General features: G+C 34.8%; 1 protein-coding gene across 3 annotated transcripts in view; it reads left to right on the top strand.

Moving 5' to 3' along the window:
• Positions 1 to 15,032, top strand: part of LOC150103493 (leukocyte receptor cluster member 1 homolog) — an 82,759-nt gene that overhangs the window by 40,826 nt on the left and 26,901 nt on the right. For all 3 annotated transcript variants that reach the window (XM_090397833.1, XM_090397832.1, XM_090397829.1), the window contains exon 5: positions 3,857 to 3,920. In XM_090397833.1, coding sequence (XP_090253959.1) covers positions 3,857 to 3,920 — 64 coding nt within the window. The remainder of the gene's footprint in view (positions 1 to 3,856; positions 3,921 to 15,032) is intronic.

Below are 15,032 nucleotides of genomic sequence, written 5' to 3'. Positions count from 1 at the left end.
TTCCACTAATTTAAAATGCATTAAAATTTAAAATCTAGCATTTATAAATTGCAATGATCTTGTGTAAAATCATATACTGATATTTCTGATCAATATCTACTTTGGATGCCTTCTCACATTTTAGATTTCTGACGACTTTTCCTATCTCAAGTACTGAGTATCAATATGGACAATTGACCCTATATTTTCTACCACCAATCTTTAAAAGTAATTTAAATAATCTTTCAAAGTAATTATTACTCCAATCATCTAGGATATCTTTATCCAGTTTCCTGTTACCTTTTCATTTCTGATTCTTTTTTTTTTTTAATACTTTCTTCCATTTCTAAGCTTCTTCAATAGTTTCCAAAACATTTTCCTACCTTCCTGATATTTATTTCCTATATTCAGGGTGCATAAGGGTCAAAGCTGTATAACTGAGAGGAGACCTCTACATAGCCTTTAAAGGAATGTGGAGAACATACCAGGGCTTCTGACCTAATGTCCAGTCCTCACCTTCTCATGGTGCACCCTGTTAAGTACTGAACCTGGATACTGAAAAAACGAGGATGGGCTGGCAATTCGGGATTTAGCCAACCAAATTATATTCTTATTGGCTTAAACTACAATATTAAATGATGGTACAATATGATAAAATTTCATGCTGGCTGGGCATCGCCAGGTTAAACAAGGCCCCCATTGTTTTTGCCAGGAAACCAGGGCGAACAGCGAAAAATCAGCTACTGGGACAATCCTAAAACACACCCCAACTCAATATCACCAGAATTGAAGATCGGTACTATCAACATAAGAAGCCTGAATGGCAAAGAAATGGAGCTAGCTGAGGAATTAGATAAGTAGCAGATCAACATAATCGGGGTGACTGAAACAAAAAAGACAAAAACTGGTGAGCTCTTTCTGAGCAATAAATACAAAATGTTATATTCAGGCAATGACAATCAAGGAAAAGGAGTAGCCATAGTATTGAACACTAAATACGAAGATAATCTCCTCGAATGGCAGGCAATTTCAAATAGAGTGATGTGGGCAAATATCAGAATGGGGAACTAGACAATGAGACTTATTTGTGCCTATGGTCCCACAAAAGGTTCTCCTAAGGTAAAAGTGGAGGAATTTTTTGAGGCTCTAGAGAAAGCTACTGACCCAATGAAAAAGGAAAAGTTGGTCCTTGTTGGGGATCTAAATAGCAGAGTAGGAAGTGATTGTCAGACATACAAAAATATTTTGGGAAAATTTGGAGAAAAGAGCAAAGCTAATAATAATGGCAAATATCTGTTGGATTTCTGCTCAGGACATGGACTGGTTATTACTAACACCATGTTCCAACATAAAAATCTGCACAAATTCACATGGAGAGAAGAGGCAAGGAATAAGAAAAGTCTCATTGACTATGTTATTGTTGATAGTGATGTTTTCTTCCTGGTGCAGGACACCAGAGTGTACAGAGGATTTGAAATTGGAAGTGATCACAATTTAGTCTTGAGCAGGATAAAATTGAATTTAATATTGGAAAGAATGACATGTAAGAAAGTTTTAAAACGAATAAAAGTTGAGCAGCTCTCAGATGTGAACTGTAGACAAAAATATACAAACATTATTCTAGAAAAAATGAAAACGTTTGAGAACAGGAATCAAACCTTGGAGATTCAGTGGCAAGCTCCGAAGAAAACATTGATTGATTCTGTCAGAGAGGCATGTGGTGAGGTTGTCTGCAAGGATAGGAAAATTAGAACTCCCTGGTGGACACAGGAAGTTAAAGAGGCAGTGAAGGAAAAGAAGAAAGCATATCAAAATTTCCTGTCAAATAAGTCAGCTTTTGCTCTTAGAGAATACAGAGACAAATGTAAGAAAGCTAAACACTGTGTAAAACTAGCTAAACAAAAGTCATGGGAAGACTTTTGTACAAGCATAGAAAATAAATATCAGAAATGGAGGAAAGAGTGCTGTAAAAGGAATTAGAGATGATAAAGGTGATATGAAAACTGGAGAAAAAGATATCCTTGAAGTATGGAGTAATTACTTTGTAAAAACCAATTCTAACAGTCACAAATAGCATCCTGGAAATACACTTAAGGACCACTGGCTATGGCTGCAGTGGGTGACTGATATCTCCAGTTATCTGCTTGCTAAAACAGGAGTGCTACCTCAAATCGCTAAGATCTGACCTTGCATCAGCTACAAGAACATTAGTATCTGCTTCAAATATGTGCAGAAGGCTTCGCGAAGGTGGTCTCTTGTTAGGCAACCCATAGTTTGTGTGCCCATATCCATATCACCTGGATCCGAGAACAATCAGGGTCAGTTTATAGATGATGTAAAGCATATCAAATATTCTCCCCTGTAACAGTATAAAATGTGATGTAACAGTATTAAAGAAAATTAAGAACTTATAAACCAGAGAAAGCTGTAAAATGCAATGGCTTTCATTTTTTTGGTATCCAATAAATGATCCAATTCATAAACAAGAATAGAAAAATCATATACAAAGAATGCAGGATAAGAGATGGGCAAACAAAATAAATAAACACTGGATACCAAAGGGAAAAGGAAACAGAGGAAGACCAATGAGAAGATGGTAGGATGTTTTTGAAAACAGTGGCATTACAAACAACTTGACTTAATAGTGAAAAAAAGAAGATATTAATCTGTTAGGTAAGAGTCTCTGCATTCTATTTTTACGTTAAATTCATCTATTAAATGAGGATTTTTCAAAATCAATTGTTTGAACTGTTTATTTTCTTCCCCTGTAGAATCAAAATGCTTGTTTGAAATCTCTGAAATAGCAATATAATTGTATGTCATATTTCTGCCATTTTTCAGCCTTTGTATTTATTTACCATAAAGATGATCTACTATAGATCATTTTATTTTGCCTTTCTTCTTTTCTTTCACAGTTTCTTTATTTATATATTTTTTTTCTTCCATTTTCTTCTTGATAATGAAATATAAATATTCTTAAAAAAATGACAAAAGTGCTATTCCACAAAAAATTAATTTTTATTTCCAATGCTTCCAGTACTAAGAAAGTGATAATCATATGGCAAATTTCTGGAAAATGTGAAGAATGGAATATAATTTCCCAACGTTGTGGAGCTTGTCTGGAGTCACTTGCACTGTGTGAGGGTTCGCATTACCTGGTTAACTGTAAAGGCACTTCACAATTAACCAATGCAGGCTTCTTTTGTAACACTCCAGCTGTGCCAGATAGATTTCCCCATTGAACATTTGGTTAGTATAGCATCTTTTAATAGATGATATCAGCTATATTACATCAGGCATAGAGCAAACTCTTCTGTGGGTTATTATGAACTTTTATATATGTAGCACGTTTCCTAGACAATGACTAATGATATAATCATTAATTGGCATTGCTGTGCATAAACTATTACAACAATCGGTTGAAATAAAGCTGTGACAAGCAAATTGTTAATCTCGGAAGTTGGTTGTCAATTGTGCATTTATGTAAGACCTATTTTCTAAGATTGTATAACTTGATAATACAAATACAAATAAATGGTTTCATCGCTCATGTTGTATCTTTTTGCAAGCATCTTGGTGTTTGGCATGAATATGATTTAGTGGCAGTCATTCATCCCTCACGAGGTGTGTCATCAAGTGATTCACCCCTTAATGGTGGTGGACGTCAGTATCAAATCACTCAGCATCGTTTATCCTTTTAAAGTGTATCGATGGATAAGTACAATCTGCAATGACGTCCACATAATTTTTATCAAAAATAATAACGATATTGCACAAATAGGCATTTAAATCAAATTATTTATTTCTAAATTGCGTATTGCAAAATACCTTTATTTATTTATTAATATTTTTTTTTTTTTCAATTTGATATATGTAGGTGAGAAACCATGGTACTTGAAACCTCCTGATAAGAAGAGAAAGCAAGAACCTGATGAAGACAGGTATACAGAAAAAATTTCTTCTTTCCATTATTGCATGTATTATATATATTATGTGTATACAGAGTATGGCCAAAACAGTAATGAGACTGAATTCAAATGGACTAAAATATGGACAAAATACACTTCTTACATCCTTTCACATTCATTAATCTATGGAAAGACTTGGAAAACTGTTCTTCTACAATGGTGTTTAGTTCTGCTGTCATATTTGCTGTAACATAAATACTATCTGATCGGTGGATGTCCTTTCAATCTCAACTTGTGAAACAGAAAAAAAAGTCTTCAGGAGTCAAGTAAGGGGGATTAAAGAAGTTATTTAAGCACTGCAGCCTGCTTCTTATATAGAAATGTTCACACTGATCACTGTGTGAACATGTGCATTATGTAACAGCTGCAAAGTCTCCAACTTTGACTGCTGCTTGATTCTTGCTAATAGACGTTTCGATACTCCTAAATATTTCTACTACCAGTCCTTCATTTTGGAACAAATTCCTTATGGATTATTCCTTTCTGATTATCAGGTTAGAAAAGCCAATTTTTATTTTCAGTAATAAAGTTGTTTAGGTTGTTTTAGTTGTTTGTCCACGCAGTTAGCCTAGTGGCTATGTGCTTCGCAACCATATGCCTGGGGAAGGAGTGTCCTATGTTCGATTCCTTTCGATGATATGAGGAGCTGAAGGATCTCAGCCATAGCCAAGTTGGCCAGTCTTGGGCATGGACAGTAGGGCTTTTTCCCCCAGTTTATCCTGGGATTTTTCATCCTGCAAAGCAGGCAAACCGGCCTTAAGAACTCAACACTATGGACATAGGATACACTGGGGGCATAGGGCTTGACCACCTTATCCTGTGAACGATTTGAGGTCTGGTGATTAATAAACCCTCGACACTGTAAAAGAGGGAAAAGGAAGATGAGATGAGAAGTTGTTTAGGAAACCAGGGTTTACAATCAGATTTTTGAACAAAAACTTTGTCCAGTTCTCTTAGTTTTTCATTACACAACAGTGTTGAATGAATATCATAGAGATTTTTATTTTTCCCCAAGTCATTGGTAATTATAGACATTATCATTTCCTTATTTGCATTTAACTTGATTGCTTGCTGCATTCACTTGCTAGTAAATTGCATGCTTTTCCCATCCATTTGGTCTGCAAGTTGTTTTCAGTTGTTTGCATAAAGAATGGTTGTGTTGGTATGCATGCTGGATTTCTATTCAGGACATAGTTATTACGAACACCATGTTTCAACATAAAAATATGGACAAATTCATGTGGAAACAAGAGCAAGAAATAAGGAAAAACTCATTGTTTATTATTGTTGATAATAATGTTTTCCATATTCAGGACACAAGATTATACAGAGGATTTGAAGTTGAAAGTGATTACCATTTAGTGTATAGCAGGATAAAATTGAATTTCATATTGAAAGGAAGACTGTTTAAGAAAGTTAGAAAATAGATCAGCATTGAGCAGTTTTCAGAGGTTAGAGATGCAGAGTCAAGTACGTAAACATTATTCAAATAAATAAATAAATGAAACAGTACAAATTGAAAGAGATACAGTGGCAAACCCTGAAAAAAAATGATTGATTCAGCCGGAGAAGGGTGTGGTGAGGTCTGCAAGGATAGAAAAATCATAACTCTGTGGTGGGCTGAGAAGTTAATGCATTCATGGAAAAAAGGAAAGCGTATCAAAAGTTCTTGGCAAGTAAGTTAGCTTGAGCTCTTAGAGAATACAGTGAACAATGTAAGAAAGCAAAGCACTGTGTAAAACTTGTAGAGAGGCTTATACGCTGGTTAAACATGATAACTAATAATCAAGGAATTGACAGCGTACACTAGAAATATAAATTAAATAAACTTTAATATATACTTTCCAATATTTCGGCAAATGTCATGTTGCCATCTTCTTGGGAACTTAATACAAAGACACGTGCAGACAAGTACTACATAACAGCAAATGAAAACTGAAGCTAGGAAGCTAACGTTTTCCTAAAGTCCTGATGGTGCCCCCTGGCGGGCTATATTGGTAGTTCTTGGCCTTTGGGCTGAAGTTCTTCTGATAAATGTTTCCCAAATTTGGGGCAGTCTTATGCATCCAAATTTGTTGAGGTTTGGCATGTTCCTAAGGGCTGAGGCTGATTCCATGAATAGTCTTTCATATTTGAACTTGCTGCAGTGTATTACTGTGGCTTTCTTCCATCTTATTCTGTGGCGAGTATCCAGAGCATGGTCTGCAAGCCCAGAGTGGCTGTACTGGTGAAATCGGATATAATCTTTGTGTTCTGAGATTCTGATATTTGCTGTCCTGCCTGTTTCGCCAAAGTAGGACAAAGCTGCAAAGGACCTGGTATACGCCAGGTAGGTCTAGGGGAAGTGGTTGGTCTTTAGTGGAGCGGATAAGGGATGTCAATTTTCTGTGTGGTCTGTAACAAGTGGTCAAGTCATGTTTTTTTTTAAGATTTTGTTGATTTTTTCCGAGGTGCCTCGGACGTAGGGAATGGTGATGGATTTAGAGTAATCTTTTTTGTGAAGGGGGGGGGAGGTGGGTTGTGGATAACTGGTTTAAGTATTTTTTGGATTCTTTTTTTGTGGGGGGGGGGGGGTAGCCATTGGCTGAGAAAGTGTTGAGGATGTGATTTAGTTCAGTGTTAAGGGCTATGTCGTTAGAACAGATTAGTTTAGCCCTGTTGTATAGTGTTTTTACCACTCCATATTGTTGTGAGGGGGGTGATGGGATTGTTGGTGAATGTATCTGCCTGTATGGGTGGGTTTTCTATAAACTGAGAAAATCAAGGTTCCATCAGGTTGGCGGGTGACTAGTGTGTCTAGGAAGGGTAGGTTATTGTTTTCCTCTTTTTCCAGGGTGAACTTGATTCTAGGGTGTTGGTTGTCTAAATGTGTTAGGAAGGAGAGGAGTGAATCCGGGCCATGTGGCCAAATAGCGAACACCATCAATGTAGCGAAGCCATATGGTAGGTTTTTGTGGGGCTGAGTTTAAGGCTTTCTCTTCAAAAGTCTCCATAAAGAAGTTGGCCAAGAGTGGGGAAAGTGGTGAACCCATGGCTGTCCCATCTATCTGTTTATAGAATTTTTCCTGCCAAATGAAATAGCCTGAGTTCATTGTAAACTGAAATAGGGCTGAGATATCGGGAGGAAATTTAGCTTGGATTAGCTCTAAGGTTTCTTTGAGGGGACATTCGTGAATAAGGAGGAGACGTCAAAACTGACCATTATGTCATTATGTTGGAGTGTAAGGTTTTCTATACTGGCTTTGAAGTGGGCTGAGTTTTTTATGTGATGGTGTGTTGCCAGTATAGTGTGAGAGCGCTTTGGCTAAGTGCTTGGCTAGTTTGTAAGTGGGGGAATCAATGCCATCCACTATGGGATGTAATGGCACATTTTCTTTATATTTTAGGGAGCCCATATACGGGGGGGGGGGGTCTAGAGTTATATGGTTTCAGTCTGTTGGTAATCTCCACAGGCCAAGAAGTGACCTTCTAAAGGAGCCTATGGAGTTTTCTAATTTGAGAGTTGGTGGGATTGTATTCAATAGGGAGGTAAGTGGATCGATCTAATAGTAAAGCCTTGAGCTTACCTGTGTAGTCATTAAGATTGAGTACCACAGTGGCGTTTTCTTAAAGTCCTGATGGTGCCCCCTGGCAGGCTATATTGGTAGTTCTTGGCCTTTGGGCTGAAGTTCTTCTGATAAATGTTTCCCAAATTTGGGGCAGTCTCATGCATCCAAATTTGTTGAGGTTTGGCATGTTCCTAAGGGATGAGATGATCATAGTTACATCAGTACTGCAGATAAAGATATTCTAGATGTCTAGATTAATATCAGAATCTCAGAACATAAGGATTACATCCGATTTCACCAGTACAGCCACTCTGGGCTTGCAGACCACGCTCTGGATACTCGCCACAGAATAAGATGGAAGAAAGCCACAGTAATACACCGCAGCAAGTTCAAATATGAACTTGCTGCGGTGTATTACTGCAGACTATTCATGGAATCAGCCTCAGCCCTTAGGAACATGCCAAACCTCAACAAATTTGGATGCATGAGACTGCCCCAAATTTGGGAAACATTTATCAGAACTTCAGCCCAAAGGCCAAGAACTATCAATATAGCCCACCAGGGGGCACCATCAGGACTTTAGGAAAACGTTAGCTTCCTAGCTTCGGTTTTCATTTGCTGTTATGTAGTACTTGTGTGCACGTGTCTTTGTATTAAGTTCCCAAGAAGATGGCAACATGACGTTTGCCGAAATATCGGAAAGTATATATTAAAGTTTATTTAATTTATGTTTCTAGCGTATGCTGTCAATTCCTTAATTATTAGTTATCATGTGTAAAACTAGCTAAACAAAAGTCATGGGAAGACTGGTAAGAACATAGAAAACAAATATCAGGAAGGTGGCAAAATATTCTGCAGGCTGTTTAAAAAGATAAGAAATATAGGAAAGAATACTGTAAAAGGAATCAGAGATGATTATAGTTACATCAGTACTGCAGATAAAGATATTCTAGATGTCTAGATTAATATCTTTGAAAGATTACTAAATGAAACAAGCAGTGACAGCATGGTGGTAGAAAACACAACAGGAATAGAATGAGGAATACATTTCAGTATACTTCAAGTAGAAAGAGCTGTCAAAAACCCGAAATGTGGAAAAACAGCTAGACTGGATGATATTCAACCAGAAATGCTCAAATATAAGGCAAAGAGTTTTACAGTGGCTACACTTCATAATTAAGTAGGCCTGGACAGAGGCTTGAATTCCAGATGATTGGAGTAGAGCTCTCATAGTACCCATTATAAATAGGGAAATAAAAGTGAGTGGGTGATTTCAAAGTAATTTCTCTGCTCATTGTTTTTGGTAAGATTTATCCAAAATATACTAGAGAAACAGCTAAGAAAAATGGTAGAAGTGAGATTTTAAGACAGATACTTAAAAAATCCTGGAAATATAACAAAGATCTGTATTTAAGTTTTGTAGATCTGGAAAAGGCATATGGTAAACTGCCAAGAGAAAAACATTACCAAAAGCTACAGTTATATGATGAAAATGGGACATTATATCAATCAATTCTTAGTCTACATTTCAGTTACAAATCAGCAGTTAGAATTGAAAAAGATGTACAGGAAGATTGTTTGATGTTAAATGAGATGTGAGACAAGAGCGTACATTATTTGTATTCTTATTCATCATCTTCATGGATCACATTATGAAGGAAAGTGTTGCCTGATATCAAAATTGGCGATGTTTACGTTAGCTCTTTACTTTATGCTCATGTTATGCTTCTAAATAAATATAGTACAAACCTGCAAGATTCCCTGACTTCATTGAATAACATGTTGCAATAAATTCGGTATGAAAATCAGCAGTAACAAGACAAAGACAATGAAAATAGTAGAAACATTAGAAATAAACTGTATCCTGAATGGAAACCTATAGAACAAGTAAAAGATTTTAGATATTTAGGCACAATTTTTAGTGGAGATGGTAAATTAAATTTGCAAATGGATAAGAATTAGCAAAACTGATATGGTAAGAAGTCAGCTGAATAAATTTATATGGAATAAGAGAGAAATTAATCAGAACATCAAATTAGCTAAATGAGTATATCTTATAAAAATTCCACTTATTTCAAATCTTTAATCCAGAATTTTGTTTTAAATAATAATGATATCATGGTGAACTTTGATGTTTAGTGTCAGAAAGAGGGATATTTACAAATATCCCTCTTTCTGACACTAAATTTACTTAAAAATGCTTTCCCCCCCCCCCCGATGTTATTGATCTTTTTAATTTTTGCATCCATACTGGTTTCTTCTCCTGTAAGAGCACTTTATATAAACAGATAGAAGGTACTTCCATGGGCTCTTCCCTCTTTTCCCCTCTGGTCAATTTCTATATGGAGCCTTTTGAAAATGCTCTTGATAATACTACCAGTCTCAAACCTATTTTGTAAAGATATATTGATGGTGTGTTCTCTATTTGGCAACATAGCTCAGACACAGACTCTTTCCTCCTCTACCTCAGCAGTCAACACCCCAGAATCCAGTTCACTATTCAAAAGAAAAAAACATCTTTCCTTTTAGATACTCTAATCACACGACTGCCAAATGGTACCCTTTCTTTTTCAGTTTAAAGAAAACCCATCAACACAGATAGATACATAAACTTTCCCACCATCCCCCTTCTCAACAATATGGGATAATCAAAACTCTTGTCAGCAGGACTTGCCTTTATTTGCCAAACCTTCCTGTCTAGTGGTTACAATGCCAAAAAAATCTACAAATTATCTGTCCCTTTCATCCCTCTCACCATAAAAACTACAATAATGCCATTACTAAGACTATTAAACTTTTTTTATCTAATCTTTGTCAAGTAGCTTTATTTTATCCTCCTACATGTTTCGCCAATCTTTGTCTATTGGCATCCTCAGGGAATACAAACTAGTAAGCTAAAATGAAGGTTACAGACTAGGTTATAACTGATGGTTCTAATTCATACAAAAAATTGGTATTGTGCGTGACAATGTGCGTGTCTCGTTAACGTGATTTATTCGTTATGGCTCATGATGTAATTGTTATGAAAGTTCATTTCTTTGATGTTTAATGATCTGATAAAAGTTTTCCAAATTTCTGGTAAAATTAGACCTTGATTCTTGTTTAGGTTTTCAGTTTTACGGGCGACTGTAGCTGCTTCTTTAAAGGTTCTTGAATGATAGTTATCTCCTATGTATGGCATAAGGCTCTTATCCCACTCAATGTGATGGTTAATAGAGGCAAAGTGGCATGAAAGGCCTGAAATGTCTTGTCTGTTATTTCTGACATATCCTATGTGTTCTTTCTTTCTCGTTTCAAAGCTTCTAGAGGTCTGACCTACGTAACTAATACCACATGAGCAAGGTATATTATACTCCAGAGTACTTGTAGAATGGGTGAGGATCTTTCGGTGATCTTAAAAATTTCCGAATAGTGTTGATTGGTTTGAATGCCACTCTGATCTTATGTGGTTTTAAAAGGTTAGCTAATTTTTTGGAAAGGTTACTGACAACAGGAATCGTAATTGTACTGATGTATTGGACGTCATCACGTTGTCGATGTGGTATATCAGTAAAGAGAATCTTGTAGAGTCTTTTTGGGTAACCATTTAAAGAAAGTTCTCTGGATATTGTGGTTAATTCCGTTAGTAGGTCATCCTTGTCTGTCGTATACTGTATAGCTCTTTTCTTGAGACTATGGATAATGCTAAGTTTCTGAGCTATGTGATGAGCTGAGTTGAAATGGAGGTAACGTCCAGTATTTGTAGGTTTTCTGTATACAGATAGGTTGATACTATTATTGGATTGTTTCTTTATTAAAATGTCAAGGAAAGGCAGTTTTTTATCTTTTTCCATTTCTAATGTGAATTTGATGGTATTGTGGAAACTATTGATTTGGTTGAGGTAATTCATTAGTTCTTCTTTCGTATGATCCCAAATGATAAAGATGTCATCTACATATCTGTACCAAATTTTCGGTTTTGGAATGATCTGGGTTAAGATTTTTTTCTCTAGATCTTCCATGAATAAGTCAGCACAAGGAGGTGAGAGGGGGCTACCCATAGCTAATCCAGTGAGTTGTTTGTAGATCGTTTTTTGCCAAATAAAATAGAAGTTAAACAGTGATTGAACAAAGTAGTGATGTTTCTTGGGAACAAGTTGTCTAAGATGTTGATGACTTCAACCATTGGAATGTTAGTAAACAGAGATGTAATGTCCAGGCTTGCTAGTATATCCTCTTAAAAAATCGGAATGTTTTTTATTTTATCTATAAAATGTTTTGATTTTTAATATAAGTATCCGAGACGTGAATGTGCTGTTGTAAAATCTTCGCAAGATACTTGGACAGTTGGTAAGTGGGAGAATAGATTCCATCAACTATTGGACGTAATGGTATACCTTCTTTATGAATTTTTGGAAGGCCATACAATCTAGGAGTAAGTGGGGCCATAGATTTTAATTTTTTTATAATTTCTATAGGCCAGTTATTCATTCCATGTAATAATTCATTGGTGTCATTATGGTTTTTTGTGGTAGGATCTCTACTGAGAACTTCATATACAGACCTGTCAGATAATAGATTTTTAATTTTTTCTTCATAATCTTTAGTATTTAATATAACTGTATTATTACCTTTGTCGGCTTTGAGTATGATGATATCTTTATTATTCCTTAATTTGAGAAGCGTTCTTCTTTCCATTTGGTTAGAGTTGGTGTTAGGAGATCTTGACTGAGCTGAAAGCATTATGCTGCTTTTTAATCGTAAGTCATTAGCTATTGGAACTGGTAGTAATCAGAAGGCTTTTTCTAAGTTGCAGATGAACTCTATTTTAGGAATGACAGTGGGTTTTAAAGCAAAATTGAATCCTTTTTTGAGAATAGAGATATCAGGTTTACTTAAAACGTGTTTAGATAGGTTAATTATCACTTGGTTATCTGGTAGAGACGGTTTGCAGTTGCTATGATTATCATACAGTATATTGAATTTTTCAATTTGTGTCTTTTTGCTGTGATTAAATGTTTTGGTAAAACTGTTGCTAATCATATTGTCTAATAGTTGCCATGTCTCAGCGTCAAGATTATTAGAGATATCTGTGAATAAATTATAGCACTGTGAGTCTATTTTGCTAAGCATGAATCTCGTATGCCGAATTCTTTCTCTAAGAAGAACATACGAAGTTCGTTTGTAAATCAAGTTGGCTTGTCTAATTTTATAATATTGTTTCAAATGAAGAAATTTTGGGATCACGCTGTTGTCTCTACATCTTTTTAAAAAAGTCAGATAGTTTAAATACCTAGCTTTTTTGCATTTTAAACCTTCGAGATTGCATACCTTTTGTTTGGTGAACTCGTTGATCCTGTTCATTATGTTGAATTTTTTCTTGACAATTATTCATAAGACTATTACACTTTTTTTATCTAATCTTTGTCAAGTAGCTTTATTTTATTCTCCTACATGTTTCACCCAATCTTTGTCTATTGGCATCCTCAGGGAATACAAACTAGTAAGCTAAAATGAAGGTTACAGACTAGGTTATAACCGATGGTTCTAATTCATACAAAAAATTGGTATTGTGGGTGACAATGTGCTTGTCTCGTTAATGTGATTTATTTGTTATGGCTCATGACGTAATTGTTATGAAAGTTCATTTCTTTGATGTTTAATGATCTGATAAAAGTTTTCCAAATTTCTGGTAAAATTAGACGTTGATTCTTGTTTAGGTTTTCAGTTTTAGTTAATATTGGCGAAACATGTAGGAGGATAAAATAAAGTTACTTGACAAAGATTAGATAAAAAAAGTGTAATAGTCTTATGAATAATTGTCAATAAAAAATTCAACATAATGCCATTACTATTTCCTGTATCTGGGACACTTCAGAAAAAAATAGCCAGAACTTTGAACAAAATATCATCTGACTGACCATAGTTGTGGTGGATGTATTTTTTTTTTATGTTCTTCTAGGCAGATGTTAGATCTCCCAGTCTTTCCATAATATGATAATTTGCAAGAACAAGGAATCTTGTAAACACCTGAAATGGAGAGGGGGAGAGGCAGATCCTTAAGTTTCTCTCTTAAGGATCTGCTTCTCCCCCCCCCCCCACCTCTCTATTTCGTGTTTACAAGATTCCTTGTTCTTGCAAATTATCATATTATGGTCAGACTGAGAGATCTTCTAATATCTGCCTAGAATGGTGTTCAACCTTTTTTACTATGTGAGCTACTTTTCTATAAAAAGTTATTTGGCAAACTACTCTCTCATATAGATCACTTTCGCCAACCTGATATCTGATTATGCACAAATAAACAACTAAAAAAAATACACAACTAGAAATTTTATTTTTGTATTTAAAAATTTATTTATCACTTTTAATTATTTTAATACAACAAAAAAAAATATATATATTGGAATAAAATATTTATTTCTCTATTTTGGAAAACCGAAGTAAAAAAAACAAGATTGATTACAAACTCACAAGTTACAGGAAATGCTGGTTGATTAAAAAGAAAAAGTTAATGTGAAATTTGGCATTGTTGGGACCTCGCAATATTTTCATAGTCAAGTTGATATGAAGAAGTGGCCAATCACAGACAATTATCCAAATGATCACTTGTAATTTGGTTTCTTAATTGATTTTTTATGACACTCATATTTGAAAAAGCGGATTCTGACAAGTATGTCAATCCGAAACACGACAGAATTTTTTGCGCAATATCAGTTAATATTGGGAATTTTTCATGTGCATACTTCCAAATGACTTCATTGTTTATTGATTTTAAATGTAAACTAATCTGAATGTTTATCATCTCAAGTTTTACTTCAGCATGGTTTATATCAAACAGCCCACTAATTTTATTTGAAATTTCTGTGATGTTCAAGTTTTCTCAAAATGGATTATTGATAAAAGATACAATCATTTCAGTTTTATTTAAATCTTGAATTTATTTCTTCCTCAACTAATTCTATTTCATGAATAAATTCTTTTAAATCATAGCAAAGCATTTCTTGATTTTGTTCAAAAAATTTTAATAAATATGGGAGATGTCTAAATTTGCGGTCATTTATATTTTTCTTTAATAAAAGTAAGTATTGTCGGAAAGTTTTTATTGAACTTAACATATCGATTAAATTTTTATCTCTACCTTGTAACTCTAAATTTAAATTGCTTAATTTCGTACAGAAATCTACTAAAAATGATAAGTGTAACAACCATCTTTTATCACTCAATTGTGGATAAATATCTCCTTTTTCATCAAGAAAAATTTTTATATCATTAATTAATACAAGAAATCTTTCTAAAAATTGACTTCTGCTGAGCCAGCAAACATTATTGTACAACAGAAGTTCCCTAATTTAAACCGCCGTTGCAGGGCTTTTCCTTGAACAGGATCTACAATTTTAAATGTAATATCCAAAACATCTTTTGTGTTTAATCTTTTACTACACAGTACTTGTTGGTGAATAATACAGTGGTGCGTTAAAAAATCTGGATATTTGTCATCGTTTTTATATATAATGAAATGAACCCCGATTTATTACCTATCATTGCAGGAGCACTA

Source organism: Typopeltis vanoorti, chromosome 9 (assembly GCF_054136105.1).
Source record: "Typopeltis vanoorti isolate ZY-2024b chromosome 9, IOZ_Tvanoo_1.0, whole genome shotgun sequence".
NCBI lineage: Eukaryota > Metazoa > Arthropoda > Arachnida > Uropygi > Thelyphonidae > Typopeltis > Typopeltis vanoorti.
The sequence above is the reverse complement of the archived record's forward strand: the minus strand, read 5'-3'. Positions and strand labels throughout refer to the sequence as shown.